The 21,157-nt window shown below is 48.9% G+C and overlaps 1 protein-coding gene across 1 annotated transcript in view; it reads left to right on the top strand.

Moving 5' to 3' along the window:
- SCD5 (stearoyl-CoA desaturase 5) overlaps positions 1-21,157 on the top strand; it is a 71,442-nt gene that overhangs the window by 46,092 nt on the left and 4,193 nt on the right. Inside the window, exons 6-7 of the mRNA XM_045536633.1 lie at positions 419-624; positions 19,724-19,956. Of these exons, the coding sequence (XP_045392589.1) occupies positions 419-624; positions 19,724-19,956 (439 nt within the window). The remainder of the gene's footprint in view (positions 1-418; positions 625-19,723; positions 19,957-21,157) is intronic.

Raw genomic sequence — 21,157 nt, 5'->3', positions numbered from 1 at the left:
CTGCACTCTGTAAGGGTGAGACATGAGGACCAGCGACGTGCAGGAGGGAGGCAGGGGGCTCTGGGCGAAGAACCTTCCATGCTCAAGGCCACCCCTCGCCTCTGACAGCCAAGATCTCCCTTGTGGTGACATAAGTGGTCTCCTAGGAGACTTCGGTAGTCCCCACTAGAGCTTGCTTTCAGGTGTCCCCACTAGTTGACCCAGCAAGCCCGAGCCACCCGCCGGGGACACCTCCCACAGGCAGGCTGGGGTCTCTGCCGAGCGAGGATTTACTCCTGTTCCGATGGAAACCGCCCAGACCGCCCTCGGGGACTGAGCCTGGGGCCGAGAGCTCGTGGGTCACTGTGAGCAGTGGGGACGGTGGTCCGGGGAGGCTGTGACGCTTTCCCGTGTCCTCACTGCCACTCTCTCCCTGCAGAATGACATCTTCGAGTGGTCCAGGGACCACCGAGTCCACCACAAGTACTCAGAGACGGACGCCGACCCCCACAACGCCCGCCGGGGCTTCTTCTTCTCCCACATCGGCTGGCTGTTCGTCCGCAAGCACCGGGACGTCATCGAGAAGGGGAGACAGCTCGACGTCACCGACCTGCTGGCTGACCCTGTGGTCCGGTTCCAGAGAAAGTGAGTGAGCGGAGGTGACAGGGAGGCGTCCCCCGGGGGCCCGGACGGGGACTGAGAGCACAGCGGGGCGCATCTGCCCTAATGATCTGGTCTTGTCTTCAGGATTTATCTCTGTTTATTAACTCCCTTTCGCTCGCTGATTTTTCCCCATTGGCACGTCTGTTTTGAATTCTGAGTTTTATCTGTGATGGATTTTCTTTAAGCCCCGTGTTGTGTCGTTTCCTGTGGACTAATCTTGCACAGCTGGTTTCCTGGAATCCAGAATCCGGGTCTGTGCTTCCCTGGGCAGGGAGGACGGGGACCAGCTTTGTTTTAGTGACACACTTGACTCCACTTGACTCTACAGGCCTGGACTCCCTCCAGGTATCTGCTCTGTTCTGGAATTCTGTTGTCCTGACAGCTTCTCCCTACCCCACCCCCACCAAGGACATGTCACACCAGTAGGATTTTCTGTGCAGAGATGGTGACACTGCATGACAGAGAGCCTCAAAGCACTTGCTGGCCCCGATGGTGTTGGCCAAGCACGTCCCCTCTGTCAGCATTTGCAGGGTCCGACTACTTGCACCCAGCGCGTGAGCAAAGATCGCCTATAACTGCGCCGAAACCGTTCACACGCGTCGCTCTGGGTCTGCGGAGCTGGCCACGGTGACAGCATCTGTAAATGGGCTTGTTGCCCAGGCTAGAGTGAGTGCCATGGCGTCAGCCTCGCTCACAGCAACCTCAGACTCCTGGGCTCAAGCGATCCTCCTGCCTCAGCCTCCTGAGTAGCTGGGACTACAGGCATGTGCCACCATGCCCGGCTAATTTTTTCTATATATATATATTTTTAGCTGTCCAAATCATTTCTTTCTATTTTTAGTAGAGACAGGGTCTCGCTCTTGCTCAGGCGGGTCTCGAACTCCTGACCTCGAGCGATCCACCCGCCTCGGCCTCCCAGAGTGCTGGGATTACAGGCGTGAGCCACCGCGCCCGGCCCAGCCAAAGGTTTTAAAGCGGAAAATAACAAGATGTGTTCAGTTAACATTAAATTCAACAATTTATTCATTTTGATTTTTACTATGAGAGTAAAATATTAAAGGTCATTAGAGAAAACACTGAAAAATTCAGAGAAGTAAAAAGAAAATCCACAGTCCTAACGTATACACGGTATTAACATTCTGTAATGCCTTCTGTTTTTATGCATTATTTGATATATTTTGCATGCTGGCAGTCACACTGCATATGTAATTTTATGTCTCGCCCTAAACTTCAAATTATATTGTAGGCACCATTATCAGAGGCTGTAGAAGATTCCATCAGTTGAGCGTGTCATAGTTTATTTAACTATCATGCTGCGGCTGGACATGTATGTCGTTTCCAATTCTGTGACATAAATGATGTTGCCACACAATTAGTGATGCTTTGGTTCCATCAGCCCTCAGATTAATCTGAAGCACTCAGATGAGAAGGCAAAGGATCTTCTGTTTTATTAATGAGAACTGAGCCAGGTATAGTAGTCCATCTGGGTCTCTCTGACCATAAAAAATGGAAAATTTTTTTTTTCATCTTTTCCCATAAAAAAAATGTTATAATCGGATTCATTATGTGTGTACTGGCAGTACATGTGTCCAAAGACTATTTCTAAAGGCAGGCAGAAGAACAAAGACTATTTCAGCAAGTTCCCTGAATAGTCATCCGAGAATATCTTTCATCACCGGTCCAGTGACTGAAGGGGACTGTGCGATCAGAAACCATCCACTCATGTCATCGTGGCCTGCGTATTATTGAGCTCCTGGCCTTACAAGGGGCCTGGTCCTCCCAGAACTTGCAGGCTCTGAGCTACAGGTGCGGTCCCTCTCTCCTCACCCGGTCCGGCTGTAGCATGATGAAGTCAAAGACATGCCCCCAGGTGGGCTCTCTGATAGCTCCAAGAATTGCCCAGCCCAGGGAAGGGCAGTCCTTCCTCAGCCAGAAAAGTTTTTGAGATGTCAAAACATCCTAATACGCAGAAAATGTTATATATATATTACACCCCCTAAGAGGAAAGTAATAAACCAAATGTAGATGGGAAGTTGGAGCCAGCAGCCCCCGAGTCTCACATTATTTGCTCAGTGTTCTTTTCATTCTACCTTGCTGTTTGAAAGGGGCTGCAGCGGTTCTGGAATGTGTGGGTGAGCACTGGTGCCCCCTTAGGCAATTCTCCAGCCCGGAGCACGTAGAGATCCGTGATCCAAAGTAAGGCTCAGGGTCACGGGGCTGGACGAAGCAAGCTCGCGGGGCGCACAGAGACGATGCAGCAGCTCAGACGGTCTCGTGTTTGCGAAGGGAGCTTCCCAGTCCCAGCACGGCTGTGCCGAGCAGCACGGTCCTCGGGAAGGGAGTCACCCCACGTGGCTAGAAGGTGGATCCCGGGGTTAGTGGCACCGGGACCTCAGGTCCCAGTCCTTGCTACCCTGGGCTGAGCGGAACTTCCCGAGTCACAGAGAAGGGAAGTGCCCAGCTGGGCCTGGGTCCCAGCGCTGCGTCATCCCTGTGTCACCCCTCTGCTGGGCCGAGTCCCCTGCTCCGGTGTGGTTGTCTGAGGACAGGAGTCCCCGCTCCCGTCGGTCGGTGGGAGGTGACCTGGGGTTGCAGCCGGCTCCCCTGCACTCCCAGGGTGTGATGTTAGGGCACACAGATCAGCTAAGTGTCACCAGGAGAGTTTCCTCAAACAGGTGCCGGACACGGAGACTGAGGGTTCAGAGCCTCCCCCTTCGCCCCTCGGTGCCGAGACGCAGACATGGCACCCCACCTCGCCAGGAGTTACCTGCGCGACCTCACGTTTGGCTGCAGGGCAGGCACGGGGAGGTGAAGGGGAGGGAAGCAACGGTCGGGGAGATACTCCAGCATCCGTGTTTGGGATTTGGGGAGAGACTCGGGGAGACGGGGGCTTTTCAGCACGACCACCCTCTGCCGCTCCCTCGCCCCTCAGTTCCCCGTGGTCTGGTGACGGATCTTGCGACAGAGGAACCAAACTTGGCCCCAGGGAAGCATCGCTCCTCAGCTCCCGGGCGTCCTTTTTGCCAGCTCACGGCTTCACAGTGTATGTCACAAGCATGTGGCATTTTCCCAGGTCATTCGGCTGCTTTCTCTCTTCTCCGTGTAGCACTCATTCATCATTCAACCACTGTGTTTTGAGTGCCCACTGTATACCAGGCGCTGTTCCAGGTGCTGGGGGTGGAATAGTGAAGATTGAGAAGAAGATTCTGGAGGGTGCTTTTGCCCTCTCTTTCCAGAGCTGCCCGATTCGGGTCTGGGCATGGGGAGGAGGAAGTTCCACCACGAGTCTGCCCACTGCCTGGCTGAGCTCTATGCACAGACACCGTTGCTCCTCCCCCTCCAGTCTCTCCCGTTATCCCGTCTCCGTCCTGTCAATCTGCTTGGGGTTCACCCCCTCTTGTCTGTGTCCCTCTTTCTCTCCCCGCAGTCGCTGCCTGTTCACCTGCCGGAGAGCTTCGTTCCTTTTGTTGGGCCCCTCTCTGCATGGAGACGTTGCCCCCGTCTGTCACACTGTGTTCCCGACGCCGCGATGTTCCTCCTCCCTCCCGGTCTTACAAGGGAACAAAAGCCATTTAGCCATTGCCCAGCCAGACTCTTTTTGTGTTTGTTTTTGTTTTTGGCTGGGAGATGAGGGTTTTTTGTCCTCCTCGCTTCATCACCTTGCTTTGATTTATTCTTTGCAAACATCGCTTGTGAATGTACGTATTTCTTCTCTCTGGATCGTATCTTCCACTTTTAAGGGGCAGTCTCTGCTCAGTTAGCAGCCTGAACCTTGGGTCTCACTACTCTGCCCTTGTCTCAAGCCGCTGCCTTTTATCCTGGCTCTGTAACAATTCTGAGAATGAAATAATTTTTTTCTCTGAATAATTCTCCCTGCATCCAGCTGTGGCTGTCAAAAATTAAAATTCTGAATCTTTTATGGTTTAGGGACTTGATAAAATCGATTAACGAGGCATGAACTGTGTTTAATTAGATCCCTTTTGTTAAAAGTAAATGCAAGAGGTAAAATATCCTTTACTACTATTAAGCTTTTGGCCTGTCTAAAGGGAATTTGATTTCTGCAGCTACACAGCTGAATTATATTCTGGGATGCGGGACAGAGATGATTCAATACTGAGGTCGCAGCATCAACACCAAAATTTCCCTATTTTAGTGGTTAAAACTTTGGGCAGGGGGGAAATCAGTGTGGTACATAATTCAACAGTTTGTTTTGATTTTTAAAAAATTTCCAAATCAAAATGTCATTTGTTTGCCTCTGTAAGAGGTACTTTTCGTCCTAGAACTTTGGGAGAATTTGCCTGTGTTTGTTTGCATGTGTGTGTGTGCATGTGTGTGTGTGTGTGTGTGTGTGTATGTATAAAAATACACCAGCTGCATCAGCAGTCATTTTTCTTTCCCCACATTTAACCATCCATTTCTATGTACAAGAAATTCCCCTGGCAAGAGGAGGAGACAGTTTCTCAAACTCCTGGAACCCAAGTCCCTCCCTCACTAGTGCGGTAAATATTAATCAACAGGTGTCAATGGATTCTGGAACTGCTGCTTGTAAAGTATTATCTTAGGGTCATCGTTGATGGCAATAAAGGCATCTTCATGCATCTTCGATTCGCTTGAGGAGCCAATAATAGCTGCCATTTATTAACTGCCTACTGTGTACTTACATTATGTCTTTACACACATTATCTCTGATCCTTTCAATAACTCTACCATGTAAACGGTGGTACCTGGATTCTGGACTTGAATTCTAAATAGCCTGGCTCCTCACAGTCTTCACTAACCAAGTCAAAAGAAGACTAGCATGTGTTTGTACTAAATTATTCTTTCTCCAGCAAAATACTACTTTACTACCAAAGCTATCAGTGCCTGATTCTTAGCTAGTCGTTATGTAAAATTTAAATATTTATATAGAAGTTAAAACAAGGTTAAATTTTACAAAGGACATTTTGGTGCAAGGAGATATCATGCTCACTAATATTTAGATATTAGCAATTCCTGGCTCTTTTTCTAGACCATGTAGGGAATAGTCTTCTAATCCACCTTGGATATTTTCTTGGAGTAAAAAGTCCTTCAAGGCCGGGTGCGGTGGCTCATGCCTGTAATCCTAGCCCTTTGGGAGGCCGAGGCGGGTGGATCGCTCGAGGTCAGGAGGTCGAGACCAGCCTGAGCAAGAGCGAGACCCCATCTCTACTAAAAAATAGAAAGAAATTATCTGGCCAACTAAAATATATATATAGAAAAAATGAGCCGGGCGTGGTGGCGCATGCCTGTAGTCCCAGCTACTCGGGAGGCTGAGGCAGGAGGATCGCTTAAGCCCAGGAGTTTGAGGTTGCTGTGAGCTAGGCTGACACCACGGCACTCACTCTAGCCTGGGCAACACAGCGAGACTCTGTCTCAGAAAAAAAAATAAAATAAAATAAGAAATGGACTGGTTAACTAGAAACAAATCCATTATTTGCTGTCGAGCTTGTAGTTCTTGCTATGAAATGATGTGCAGGCTAACATCCTCGTGAACGGGATTTTGTGAAAATATAAGATGAGGCTGAGTCCCTTTTTAAAACGGAAAGCGTGTGATTCATACACATTTGTGCGATTTAAGTACGTTTCCTCTCCCACTGGTGCAAACCGCTGACGGCAGTGTATTCCGGGACCCCCTTGTCACCTGACAGTCGGAGTGAAAATATTGTCGCAAGTAAGGAATTTGTTGATAGCTGTTCCATTACCCAAAATGAATATTTAGATGAGTCTTGTGTGGGCTGTCATGTCAGAGCTGCCGGGGAGATTTCCGCCGACATAATGTATTCTGATTCCTCGGTGCCTGTCTCGCCGTGTTAGAGCCTATTGGATGTGTCAAGACATGATTGGGTTGGGAGATACAAGGTTTTGTTATTGACACGATTTCCCCGGGGACACTGGAGAAATCAAACCCCTGCTGAACAAACCTGGGCTGAACGCTTAGCTGTTTTCTCTATTCTCTATCAGGACGAAGCACGTCCAGGGACAGGGAAGGACCCTCAAGCAAGAGGCAGAGTAGGAGGTGCTTTGTGAATAGCACAAGGATGTACACCGAAAAGTCACACTTCCGGACTGTTCCTCTTAGCTTTGTTACATACTCGTTGAGACCACTCCAGAAAGGCCTGCCTGATGTCACATGCTCTTGCCATGTCCCTGGCAGTATTGTGACGGTCAGAAGAGAAACACACGACAGTGAACTTGGTAATAACATTATACAAAGTAACCACTGCGAATTCAAAAAGCAAGCCATATTTTTATTTTATTTTATTTTATTTTATTTTATTTTATTTTATTTTATTTTATTTTATTTTATGTTATTTTATTTTATTTTATTTTATTTTATTTTATTTTATTTTATTTATTTATTTATTTGAGATGGTCTCGCTCTGTTGCCCGGGCTAGAGTGAGTGCCGTGGCCTCAGCCTAGCTCACTGCAGCCTCAGACTCCTGGGCTCAAGCGATCCTCCTGCCTCAGCCTCCCAAAGTGCTAAGATTACAGGGGTGAGCCACCGCGCCCAGCCTGAATCTTATAATTTAATTGGGAAGAAAAGGTACGCACTTAAGAAATAGCCAGAGACCTCCAAGTCCATGTATGAAACTGACACTGCAGTAGATGGTGACATTAAGAACAGAGGGAGTTCGCAAGAGCAGAGGGACTGGTGGAACCAGGTACTTGGAGAAATGCGCGTGGAAGTGACAGTTCTGTGTCACCCGCAGGGTGGGGGCCTTCAGACCGCTCTCATTCTTCAGAAACAGAGTTGTTAAGACTTCTTTTACATATTTCAGTAAATGTTAAAAATTCTCTATGTACAGGTCTTATGTGTTTCTTGTTTGGTTTATTTTTAGACAATTCTATAATTTTTGCTGTTATTGTCAACAGACATCACTGACAGTGTGGATGTCCCCACACCTGACCTTCCCTCCCTAGATACCCTAGGCTAACAGCAGGAACTGTCGAGTTGGCCCGACACGTTGCGAAATGCCACTGAGAGCCACCAACCTGGAAAGGATGTCACCTAGGTTGTTGACCAAAGGCACGCGGGCAGGAGGCAGGGGGCTCCCCGGGGAGAACCAATGTCTAGACATTGGATGTGATCCAGTCTTGGAAACTGGAAGTTCACCTTCCTCTCTCCTTGCTTTTCCTAAAGAAATGTTTTCATGGGATCCAAAATATTTAAAAAAAAAAATAAAAAGGAGCAGAGGCTAACTCCCTTCCTGGGGAAAGGACGCCTCATTCCAAAGGGTGTTCTAAGAGTCAACTTCCTAGGCTCAAATACTAAAATTACAAAGATTAAAGAAGGATGAATTCCTGGTGAAAGAGGACAGAGAAAGCACTGTCAACTTACCAACTGAGGACAGTTCTTCTGGATTTGCACTGGCTCTCTGTCCAAGTCACTCGCTTCTCCTCACTCTGCCCATTTTCCTATCAAACAATAACAAGCCTGCCACGCAGATGGAAAGAACCTCATCACTGAGACGTGATTTGTCAAAACAGGCTCATTGACTCATCTGGAGTGTGCCGTCTCTTCTTTCTCGCATAAGCCTGCGCTTAATCGGTCTTCTGTTTTACAGAGGAGAAAAACAATTACTCAGACGTCCTAACTATCATGAGATTTAGGGAAACCGTCTGTATGATTCTTAGTTGGCCAGAACTCGAAAGCCTGTGCATTTCTCTTAAAAAATATATACATACATATATGCGTGTATGTATATATGTATAACACAGATTTTAAAATGCTGCCCAACTAGTTATTCCCTAATAAGAAACTGGATTTTTGTGATAATGACAACTTTCACTTGCAAACAATCCGAAAGTCAATCTTTGCTGCAATGGAGTGAGAGAGCGATGTAGCATAACATAACTGACTGTAACAACCAACACGTTAGGGCAAGAAGGGAACGTTAATAGATAGTCTTAGAGTCACAGAATCCCAGGTGGTGGTGAGGGGATTTCTGGATCCTGAAGGTCAAGTGTTCCCAGAGAAAAAGAGGAATAGAAATTAGGAAGCACCTTCTAATGCAAGAACTTCTCAGGCAGGGAGAAGTTTTTTGAAACGGTGATGGTTCTATTTAATACGCAAATGTATTCTTTTCTTATTACCTGCACCAACTAATGGGAAAAAGAGAAGCAGGTGGAGGAGCTAAGATTTGCATCGTTCAAATTTTGTATGAAAAGTGTGAGTGCAAGTTGTGTTAGAAGAGGGATGATAAACTGGAGGCCTGAGGTCTTCCTCTTCTAATTCTGTCTAACGTGGCCCCACCTCCTCTATTGCTATGGGAAATTTTGATCTGACATTATCTTGCATAGAAACAGGCAAAACATTTAGTTTTAGGATTCCCCTCAGATGCTCATTCGGAATCTTATTGCTCTTGAAAATACAAAATTCTAATAAACTCATTATAAGTCTACATCTAATCTTAGAATGATAATAATGGCTTCCAGGTTTTTTTTATTATTTCTATAATATTCTTTATCATATTGATTTTAGTGTATTGGGTACCCATGTTTGATGTGTATATAAAATTCTTATCTCTCATGTCTTCATACGTGGTGGAATCTGAGGCTCTGAGAAGTTGACTCAGTTACATTTTATAAATGGCAGAATTGGACTCTGGAACCAGTTGTCTTAGTCCAAGCGGGTGCTTTTTCTGCTGAGTTATGCTGTAATGACATTCGCAGGGAATAATATCTTTCTTCTGCCTCCACTTCACTCTATTGCCTACCGACTTGGTATGTTTTACATTTTACTGCCGTTCTGAGTTATTCAGAACAAGAAATTACGCCTGCTTGTGAGTCAGAGTCGTCTTCTACTTAAAAACCTTTTAATAACTTCCTCTTGGGAAAAGTGGCAACCGTTCTCTGTGGCTTGGCCATGGTTACTGTGTCTCTCGGTACTGCTGCTGTGTACTTCACGCTCTGCTCACGCCGTTCCCCGCACACTTCGGGCTGTTTCGTGACACTGAGCCTCTGCTTGTGCTCTTTCTTTGGCTCAGATCCTTGTCCCTCAGAGTGTAGTTCCAGGACCGTGGACGTCAGTGTCACCTGGCATCCCAAGCCCCATCCCAGGCTCCAAGTGATTGAATGCTCGGTGACGTTTTTGAGAAGCACTGACTTAGAATATTCTTGTTAACTTTTCCACCGAGCCAGCTCTCGTTCACTCTTCAAAACTCACCTCTGGGAAGCCGAGTTCGGCAGTTCCGAAAACATAGTCCAGAGACTTGGTGGGGGGTGGGGAGGGTCCCCAAGACCCTTTCAGAGGTCTGAGTTCCTCTTTTCTCCAACTGCACATCTGTGGGAGGCAGATGTTCTTCGCAGACATCAACCAAAGCAGCATATTGCAACCGCCTGACTGCAGAAGCAGATGTGAGAACCCAGCTGCTTCTAGAAAGCCAGACATTTGAGAGATTTGCAAAGATGTCAAACGATGCCATTCTTCACATGAAATTTTTTTGTTGCTTTGAAAAATATGGTTATTTTTCATAAAAATGTTATTTGTGTTAGTATATTATAGGTTTATTATTATTTGAACGAATTGATAGACTCAGTATTAATTTTATATTATAAACAAATACACTTATATATTTTATATATAATGTATATACTATAATAGTTTTATATTATTAACATATTAACATTTAATATTTAATGAACTAATAAAATATTCCTCAGTGTTAGTTTCCCATGCAATAAATATCAATAGCTATAACCTACATAAACAAAAGCTTTTCTGTTATAAAATAGTAGCACGTAAGCCTTTGACTCAAGCCCTGGCTTCTGAGAAACCCAGGCTAAGAGGCTCATCACTATCAGGGAAGGTCAAGTTTTGTTTCATGACCTTTCATTTAGAAGGCAGAAACCTGGGTCATGATTGCCACATACAATAAAAAAAAACTTTGGATAATTGAACACGTACACCCTCAACTAGGAGGAAAACTCAGTTATCGAACATGACGTCTTCTTGAGTCTCTACAGCACGATTTTACTGAGGGGACATCGAATAGTGCCATAAGCACAGTTAAGAGGTCTAGCAGGCTGGGCTCTCCAGAGGAAATCAATTTTGAGCTGATTTTTGAGCTTTGGAAGAACAAGGCTGCTTGACTATAGGGATGGGACCCGTGTGATCTTCAGAAAGTACGTGTCATGCCCGGGGGCCATGTCTTTTACATGCGAAATGAGGAAACTGTTATATCAGCCTGTTCATTTCTGCCCTCAGCAAGAAAAACGGTCAGCCCTCCTAACCAATGCAGCTGCGTCAGGTGACATTGATGACGAATGGCTGAAATGGCCCCGTTGGCTCTTTTCCCACATAGAGGCTGATGCATGCTGGGGAGAAGCTTGTTATTGAGGGAGCGTGAGAGTTTTGGAATTAGACTTGCCCCCTTGAGTGGAGTGGAGGGTTCTATTCTGTCCGTTGTCCTTTCAGCACAAGATCTACATATATGTAGGCTAAAACCATCAGGGAAGGGCACACATACACACACGTAACCCACACACTCAAACACACACTACTATCTACTGTCACCATCATTGTTCTTTTTAATTTGTACTGCCCGAAAAAGTAGGTATGGCCACCTCATTTTTAAAAAGACCACTCTTTAAATTGAATTAAATTTCCTTGCTTATATCCCAGGCCAGATCCTAAAGTAAACAAACAATATCACAACATGATCAAAGAAAACAGTGGTTGCCCTCAAAACACACTGGGCTTTCCCTCCTTTGGGGACTGACTGTCTCTTAGAATTTGATGAAAACCGTAGACTTTGAGCCTCAGAAAAGTGGAACTATACAAAAATGTTCGCATACGATTGCGTGGGTCCCAGATTAAGCAACGTGGTTATATATCTTTCCTGCAGAAACCAGTTTGCCTCAGAGCGGGAGGGTGAAGGCGGATATAGTTTTAAGGGTGACAGAAAGTGGAAATGCAGCCACTTTGTTAAAAAAAATTATTTTGCAAATGATTTTAATTGTTCACTTTAGTCACCCGATTCTATGTGCCCTCAGGAGTTGGTCCGTTGTTCATAGAACTTATTGAGAACAATGGATAAGGAGGAAGGGAGGCAGGGAGGGAGGGAGGACAGAGAAAGAGAGAGACAAAGACAAAAAGTCCTAGGGAGAGACCCAGAATGGCACCTGTCTGATCAACTTAACGTTCTATTGAGAGGACTAGAGAAGTGCTAAGTACCAAGCAACTGGGAGGGGAAACTGACCGAATTCATTTCACCAAAGACAGCAGGTCCTCAGCCTCAATTCCTTCCAGCGAAGTCCAACAATCCAGCTGCTTCCTAGGCACCCACGGTGTGAAAGTGCGTTTTGGGTACAAGGACCTGCAGATGAAGCCCTGCCCGCAAAGAACTTGCTGTCCACTACGATGGCAGCAAAGCTATGGAAAAGTAAAAAAGCCCTTTTACTGTCCCCTGCACCCGTCTTAGCAATCAGCATGCCTGGGTATTTGCTTTAAGCACTTCATTCTTAATGAGGTAGAAATAAGGCTCTTTGTGTTGAAATTCTGAAATGATGGTATTTATCTTTTGAACCGCTGCTTAGTGAATTAACATAACCTGTTTGTACAAAGACAAATTAACTTCAAGTGGGTGGATGCAACTAACCTCCACATTCAGACCTCGGAAGCAAATAAAGCCAAAGGCAAAGAGAAAAGAAAAATATGTCTTTTCCTCGCTGCATTGCAAGGTTCTGAAGAAGATGCTTTTGTGGAGTCAGGGTTTGCCCATCTCTGCTTCCTCGTTGGGAAGGAGATGCATCCAGAGGATGCAGATTATACATCCACATGGGCCGATTAAAAGGTTTTCTTTTACAGGAAAGCTTGTCGTGGAACAGCACAGGGTAAGTGACGTCAAGACTATTTGAAGGTCGAAGCCAGATCTGGAGTGCTCTGATTGTGACTTTCAGAGGATGCTTCAAACACAGCAATCACGAACGCATGCTTCACTTAAATGACACTGTACACAGGAGAGGGAAAGGCCATTTTCAACTTAGAAATTCGAAGAGTCTGGAAGATTTTCTGCAAAACTCCACTGAGCCACCCCATTATTGGGCTTCCACCTTCAGAAGGGCATCGAAATGCATGCCTGTTCCACCTTCCTGTGGGCAGTGCCGAAAGGGACTGAGGAAGGTAGAGGGAATGTTCCATCCACGCAGGGACTGCCAGGGCGTATCCGAATGTGGGGTGAGCACCCACAGGACTGTTCCTGGTCCCCTACAAGGTGCAGAATCGTAGAGAACATGAATTTTGGAGAGGCTTTAAGTGAAATCACAGAAAGCCAAACACGCTTAATCAAAATGCCGGTGACAGCTCATCGTTCATCATTCCAGAGCGTTTGTGGGGCTGTGATTTCTGTGTCGCCTGTTGTGGTGTTTGTTTCTTTTCACATTTCCTCAGGCGGTCCCCCCCCCGGGACGTGGCAGATCCCCTCCCTTCGTGCTCTAATGGATTCCACTCTGAAGATCTCACACGCCACCAGCTCTGGACTGCTGTGCTTGGGGTTAGCAAAGCAGTAGGAAAATGCTTGCAGACGGAGAATAACAATTTCCTTTTCATCTAAAGAAAAATAAGAGTTTTAAGCTGCTTATCACACCCAGCTTTGGAGGAGAGAGGAAAAAAAAAAAAAAAGGAAATCCCAAATCCTTTCTTCTCCATAGACCACATTTTTGGTCTCAAGGCTGTTCTTACCATTTCGGTTCTCTTTCTTCTGATCCAGTCTATTGGAATGAGGATGTTCTTCAAAGGGTTGAAGAAGTTTTAAGGTTAACGCCGTATCTACCTCTGTGTACCGTTGCCAAAGCTTACTTGGATTGGGGCGTTGTTGTGTGCCATGGCATTTGGTTGTGTGACAATGGACTCGTTGTCCTGAGCTAAGTGCTGAAAGCATCTTCCCCATTGTGGTGGTGGTGTGGCGAGAGCTTGTGGGGTGGTGGGGAGCAGAAGGGTGTCCAGCGTCTGTCACAGACCTGTCCTTTTAAGCTTACAGGCCACAGAAAGCTGCCCTAGAATGACCGTGCAGTGAGCGTGGGTGCCTCTGCTTCTGTGTTTTCGACGACAGCATTTAGGTCTCAGGTCTAGTTTCAGACTGTGGTTTCAGATCTGTGCAGGGGATCCGCGGGAGTCTTCGGCGCATTCTGGGGTTGGAAGCCCCCATCCTCTCTCGTCCTTCCTCTTGGCTTTTCCCTGTCGATGACTTTAGCAGTCTCCTCCCAGCCCAGGGTCTGAGCGTTCACCGCAAGCCAGGGAGGAGACCACTCACATTCTGCACCAAGACCGAACCTGTTACTGTGGCCGTTAATCTTCAGTATTGTCAAAATGTTACCATATTTGGCAGCTCAGAGAATGATCTAAAAGCTTGTGCTCAGAAACCGTTCATGTAAACTGGGGGTGGGAAGCCTCACAGCGCAATCTCTTGCTGCCTACAGGTTGAGTCGTGACAGGCAGCTGTGTCTTTAGTGACATCGTTGGCTTTGTGGACACAACCCTACGTTGGCGCCGATCCAAGAGATAAGAACCTAGAACCAGGCTGCGCATTTACTGTGGGCTTGTTCTAGAGACACTTTGGGATTTTACCTCTCACACTCCTTGCCTACTGAAGTCACTGTCGTGTTTTTATTTTACTGAGACGCCAAGAACTCATCGCTTATTAACCAAAGCATCATTGACGCAGTCATTCCACAAATACTTAGGAGTGCAGACCACGGGGGAGTGTCCTGGGGAGTCTGACTTTCTGGGGGGCTCTGCCAGCCCCGCAGGGCATCCCGGCCACAGATCTGTGAGCCCCAAAGCCGGCTCTGAGGTGGACACGACATTGTGGGACGCTTGCTGGACGGGCCCTTGGGATCCGCGAGGAAGGAGGGACGGCAGCTGGGCTTCGATCACTGTCAGTGGAGCCATCAGCCACCCCTGCCGGGACTCAGCCTGGGCAACGGACCCTCCCCTGCCCGGTGGGTCCCTGGATGTGCAGTGTTCCGGGGACGGGCATGACCCCGGGCAAGGTGGCTCTGTACCAGGGGCAGCACCGTCAGCAACTGGGAGAATAAGTCCTTTAAGCCCAAGAGGGGACCTGGGTGGCACATCACAGGGTCTGCTGCAGGGCACTAGGATGCTACTCTGCAGAAAGTCTTGACTCAGCCGGCTCGAACAGTAGAAAACCCCTCACGTCCCAAAGTAAGACATCAGGGGTAAAGCAACTCCCTTCCGTCGTTCTGCCCTGTCAGCCTAAGGCGCAGCTTTGGTTCTCGGGCTTCGTCCCCGCCATGGACACGGGTGGCCAGAGCCAGGCTCGTGTCTCTGCGGGAAACAGCAGCTGCTTCTGCCCTCGTGCTCTGTCTATTGATGGGGAAAAGATTTCCTTGTATCTTTCTTCTTTATTGTGGTAAAACATAACATATCATTTTAGCCACATATAAGCATGCAATTCTGTGACATTAAGTGTGTTCACAATGTTGCAAAACCGTCACCGCTGTGCACAAAACTTTCTCAGAATCCCCGACAGAAACCCTGTTCCCACTAAACAACAACTCCCCACCGCCCCCCGCCCGGCTCACGGTAACATCTGTTCTCCTTTCTCTCCCTGTGAATTTGCCTGTTCCGGCTGCCGTATACGAGCATAATCACACAGTGTTTGTCCTTCTTTGTCTGGTTTATTTTACCAATCATAATCTTTTCAAGGTCCATCCGTGTTGTAGCGTATATCAACATGTCATCCCTCTTGATAGCCGAATAGTATCCTGTTGTCTATATACACAGCATTTTGTTTGTCGATTCACCTATTGATGATTGTTTCTACCTTTTGACTCTCATGAGGATTGTGGCTGTGAGGACAGGTGCACAGACTTCTGTTCAGGTTCCTGCGGTCCATTCTTCTGGACACGCACCTAGGAGTGGAACTGCTAGGTAACATGATAACATGATGTTTAACCACCAAACTGTTTTCTGCAGCGGCCGCCGTACCATTTCCTACCAGCAATGAATGAGGGTTCCAATTTCTCTATATCCTTGCCAATGTTTGTTACTTTCCTTTTTTAAAAAATTATAGCCATTTTTCCCCTTATATCTTATTGGCCACATATGCCCATTCCTAAATTAATGGCTCCCAAAGTGAATGAGATCCCCTCAGTTGCCTTAAACGCATCAGGACTGTGCCCTGGGTAGGGTCTACGTTCCCTGAAGGACAGGGACAAGGAGGACAGCTGGACTCCTGAACAAATCAGGACGTTCCCGCAAGAAGGAAAGGACACTGGTGGAGTGGAGGGAGGCGACTGTCAAGCACTATCAGGTGTGAAGACCGAGGGACAAGGACAACATGCACAGGGCACCCTGTGCAGGCCACCTCCCCTGGTCCAAGAGGAGCCAGGAAGTCCCCTGAGAGGAAGTGACATTTAGACGGATTCTGGGGAGAGTTAAGCCAGCGAGGGCTGGGGAAGGGTGTTGTTGAAACAGGGGACAGAGAGAATGCAGTGCAGTCAGGGAAGGGAGAAGCCCAGGCTAGCTAGAGTGCACGTGTCTGCTTCCAGCTTGAGGTGACAATACTTTTACTTAAATATGTGCAACTCACGGGGCAAGGGCTGGGCTAGACACGCCAGCCCAGTCTACCTCTGTGTGATTTCACCTCTCCCCGGCGACATGTCCCAGCAGGCTGCATGAGCAGCTGGTTATACCTCCGGCAGCAGACAACTGGGGATGAAGAACTGAGTTTGGACCCTGCTGTGCTCCGTGCAACCAGTGTGTCCCTGGGAAGTCCCGTGACCTCTCTGGACCTCTGCAAAGGTCCTGCAAAGGAGAGATTATAAACACAGGCCGGGCGCGGTGGCTCACGCCTGTCGTCCTAGCACTCTGGGAGGCCGAGGCGGGAGGATCGCTCGAGGTCAGGAGTTCGAGACCAGCCTGAGCAAGAGCGAGACCCCGTCTCTACTAAAAATAGAAAGAAATTCTCTGGACAACTAAAAATATATAGAGAAAAAATTAGCCGGGCGTGGTGGCGCATGCCTGTAGTCCCAGCTACTCGGGAGGCTGAGGCAGGAGGATCGCTTGAGCCCAGGAGTTTGAGGTTGCTGTGAGCGAGGCCAACTCCACGGCACTCTAGCCCGGGCAACAGAGTGAGACTCTGCCTCAAAAAAACCCCAAAAAAAACTACCTCATAGGCCTTCTGTGGAACTCAAATGAGAAAATGTACACAAGCAACATCATTAATATGCTGATGGGTCCAAATTTCCACTCCCGTCGCCCCCTCTCTCCAGAGCACCTCTGAGCTCCAGGCCTGCGTAGCGACGAGCCCCGCTTGGCAGTGCCGTCTGAGTGCCCAGTGGGCAGCTCCCCCTGACCGCATCCAAACCCCTCCTCCCCCTCCTCCATTCTTCCCGCGTCTGCCAAGGCCATCTCCACCCTTTGTCTCCACAGCACCTGGCTCTGGCCCCGACTCCTGCCCATCCCCGAATGTCCCCAGGGCTTTCCTGGTTGTGGCTTCTCCTGCCCCCACTTAGCCACGCGGCTAAATGCTCATCACTTCCTTCAAATCCTTATTCAACAACCCTAGTGTTAGCAAGGCCTTCCCTAGACATCCTCTTTACAGCCTCAGCACCTGCCTTTAGTGTATCGTATTCTCCTTCTCTGCTTTAATTTTTTCTTCTTAGCACTTACCACTCTCATGTTCTATATTTTGTTTATTTACATTGTTTATTGTCTGTCTTCCCTATCAGAACCTACCAGATGTCTAGATCTCTGCCAGGGTTAGGGTTAGGGTTAGGGTCCTTTCTGGGACTCGCCTTTGCCCACAGGGAGCTGCTTTATCCAAGCATTTGCCGTCCCGGGGGGCACCCTGAGGCCAGTGGCTGAACGATGTGAGAAGACTTTTCCATTTCAGACAACTCTTAAGCTCATCCAACCCAGAGAGTGCCATCGGATCAGCTGAAACTCACTGAGGGTGACCTTCTCCCTCCGCCCAGTGGTGCCTTCCTCCCTTCCCTACAGATGTGCCCCGAGAGCACACACGAAACCCTTCTGCACGTGACTCTGGAGAGCCTAAGACCGTGCACGAGGCTCTTAGTTGTCTTCGGTCTTTGCCCCTCCAAACACAGCCCACTCATCGGACCTCCTGGGCACCCACTTTCCAGTAAAAATTCAGCCATCCTGTATCTCAGTGCCTGGAAAGTGGCAGTGGATGGGTTAATAGTGAAATAATTATCGATAAGGGAACCAACACTTATGTACGGCTAGAAGTCTCCAGAGCACACTTACATACATGATTTCTTTTGCAAGGCGGAATAGCACGATGGCATCTGAAGGGATTCTGCCTGGTTTGGAATTTCGTTCCCACCAATGATCAGTCTTGGGACTTACTGCATCATCTTTCTGTTGCTCGGTTTCCCCACCTGTAAAATGGGGGTACTGATGGTCCCCTCTCAGAGAGTTCTTGGTAGAGTTAAATGAGTCAGTACGTACAAAGGTGTCGGAACAGTCCTGGCACACAGCCAGGCCGTATACACATGAGCTGTCAGTGTTTGATCCTCCCCACAACCCTGCGTCGGGTCCCTCTTGTGCCGACTCCCATTCTCAGCCCGGCTCTCCACGCCAGCGTCCGGCCGTCTCTGCAGCCACCTGCTGGCACAGGTGTCGCCCGGCAGCACCTTGCTCGGCCGCGCGGCTCACTTCTTACTTCCCGCCTTGGGCTTCGTTGCCGCCTTCGCCCGAGATGCCCGTGGTCCCCACTCAGCTGTCCTGACCCGAGCAAACCCGGGAGTGTCGGGGAGCTACTATCCCGCGAGGCAGCCCCTCAAAGGGGAACTGGAACCGACGGAATCACAGAGGCTTCTCTCTTTCTCTGAGAGGGTCACTCGGAGGCACAGTCTGTGCCACCAAAGTCCAAGTCTGGCTGCAGCGGGCCAGGCCAGCGATGCGCCGTGCCGGGCTTTCCCTCCGTCCCGTTTCTTCCCCTCCACGTGCCCGTGCCGGTTACCTGAACTCACGTCCCTGAGTGCCCCGACGGGCACAGCCCCGGCCTCCTGCCCTGCTTTTTAGGGACCGTGTAGCTGCGCAGGAGAGTGAAGGAATGGAGAGGGGCGTGTTCCACTGCCGCAATCAGACCTGGACTCAAGTCCAAGTCTTCAGTCTACCAAATTCCAGGCCCTCACACTGTGCCTAGCAGCTGACACACACGCACCTTAACAGAGGCCTTCCGGAAGCTTCTTAGGCTATGGGAGGCCAGGTAGGCACTAGCTGTGAATAGGTGGCTTAGGACACTTTCACATCCCGGCCCTTCTCCTGTCCCCACGTGGAGGCAACTCTGCCTGGTGACAAGGTGGTCCACACGGGGCTGAACCCTGGGGCAGGGACTGCACCTAATTTGTCTTTGTGTCCCCAGCACTTACTTAGCTCATGTGTCAGTAACGCTCAGGGCCTGGCACGTAGTAGGTGCTCAGTAAATGTTTGCCGGCTGCTCAGGTCCAGAAATCAAACTACGAATGGTTTGCTTTTTAACGATTGCTTTTAATATGGCCGTGCCTGTTTCTGCGCTTATCATTTATTTTTTATGCAGGTTTGGAACGTTATCTCTGATGGACAGAAAACATATATTTTGGTAGGTGGGGGGCTATCTATCATTCTACCAGGCTAAGTCCGTAAAAAAATCATATACCTAAAATTATTCAGGAAACACTGATTATTTCTTGAAATTATTCAAGAAAACCAGACTATGAGGTTGATCGATGAAAGAAATCGCTAGACGTGATCTCAGACTGGTGGCTGGTAGGATAAACGCAGCTCTAAGATCCCTGGGTTTAGCCAGCACAATGTTGGTTATGTTGGAATTCTTCTGACGCACGCTACAGGGCCCAGCACCTCCTGTAGCGTCCTACCTGTCCCCTCTACCTGCCCAGCCCGTGCAGGTACATGGGTTTGTGACCCCCGCACAGAGTGACACACAGAGGCTTCCCCTTATAACGGAAGAGCTGAAGGTGCTGGCTGGCACCGTTCCTCCCTGGGCTGTCTCTGACTGTCCCTGCAGCTTGCTCAGCCCGCCCCTTGCCGTCAGCAGGTGTCCCGTGATGACGTGGTGTCCTGCCTTCCAGGTACTACAAGGTCTCCGTGGTGCTCATGTGCTTCGTGGTGCCCACGCTCGTGCCCTGGTACACCTGGGGGGAGAGCCTGTGGAACTCCTACTTCCTGGCGTCCATCCTGCGCTACACCATCTCCCTCAACGTCACCTGGCTGGTCAACAGCGCCGCCCACATGTACGGAAACCGGCCCTACGACAGGCACATCAGCCCCCGGCAGAACCCGCTCGTCACTCTGGGCGCCATTGGTGAGCAGGGCGGGGGGCGAGAGCCCGCGGGGAGGACGGCAGCCCGGATGTTCTTGGCTTCTCGAGGGTCTCGTGGAACCGGTCAGTGGGTGGAGGGGCCTGGACTTCGGCTTTGGCCTTAGAGTCCTGGCTCTTGGACAAGTCAGTTTTCCAATCTGTGAAATGGGAACTGCAATGCCTGCTTCCCAGGAGTGCGTGAGCTGCTTGGTCCCGCGCCCGGCACGCAGTGGGTGGTCGATAATTGGCAGCTGTTTACTGTCACCGTGCAAATGTTCTCTCAAACTGCCCTGACCTTTCCAGCCTCAGCTGTCCAAACACTTGGCAGACTTTAAGGAAAAAAGGCTTTTAAACAGAGAGATGGGAAGAAGTGAGACTTGGCATCTCACGGGGCCACAAAACGGCTAAGAGGGGGACCTGTGAAGTCCAGTGAGTTTGGTTGAATCCTGGTTCCTCCGCTGACTCTCTGGGCAAGTTATCTGGCTCCCCGACATTCTGTGTCCTTATCTGCAAAGCGTGGATAAGCGTAGCACTCACTGCCTCCTGGCGTTGTCGCAGGGCTAGACGAGTGTTTGTAGCCGTGCTTAGCGTGAAATAAACCTTCTGGGTGCACTTTTATTGCTGGCCACACGGCCTTCAGCAAGTTGCTTGTCCCTTCTGTGTGTTTACGTTCCCATTTTGAAATGGGGATCATCATAGCAGTTGAGAGCCATGAGGATTATGGGAGTTGATATCCGCTAAAGCACTTGGCACTTTCCCTGGCATACAATAAGTGATTAATAATTGTTAGCTGTCCCTTTATAGAAGCAACTCGGGCTTCTTGGCAAGCTGAGCCTTGAGCACAGAGATCAAATCCAGGAAGGAAAGTTCCTGCTCTTAAGTAGAAACAGTGTCCGTGTCACGCAGCGATGAGATTCTGCTGCTGCTTCCTCAGGGCCATCCACTTATCAAGCCCCCAGGGATCCTAAGGTCTCGTCCACTTGCGTTGACAGCAGCAATACAAGGTGGGATGGACACCAGATCTGGTTGTATAAGCAGGGATCAAAGTGCCTTGGGAAAGAGGAAGAGCAGGTTCCCAACCCCTCCTACGGCTTTCTCCTCCTCTCAGCCTTCATCTTCCAGAAGGAGAGCCACGTCCAGTGTCGATTCTGACAGTAGACAGAAGCAGGGGCAAGACGGACACCACCATCTTATACAGGGATGG

This window comes from Lemur catta, chromosome 24, assembly GCF_020740605.2.
Source record: "Lemur catta isolate mLemCat1 chromosome 24, mLemCat1.pri, whole genome shotgun sequence".
Classification (NCBI taxonomy): domain Eukaryota; kingdom Metazoa; phylum Chordata; class Mammalia; order Primates; family Lemuridae; genus Lemur; species Lemur catta.
This window is presented reverse-complemented; position numbering and strand designations above follow the sequence as displayed.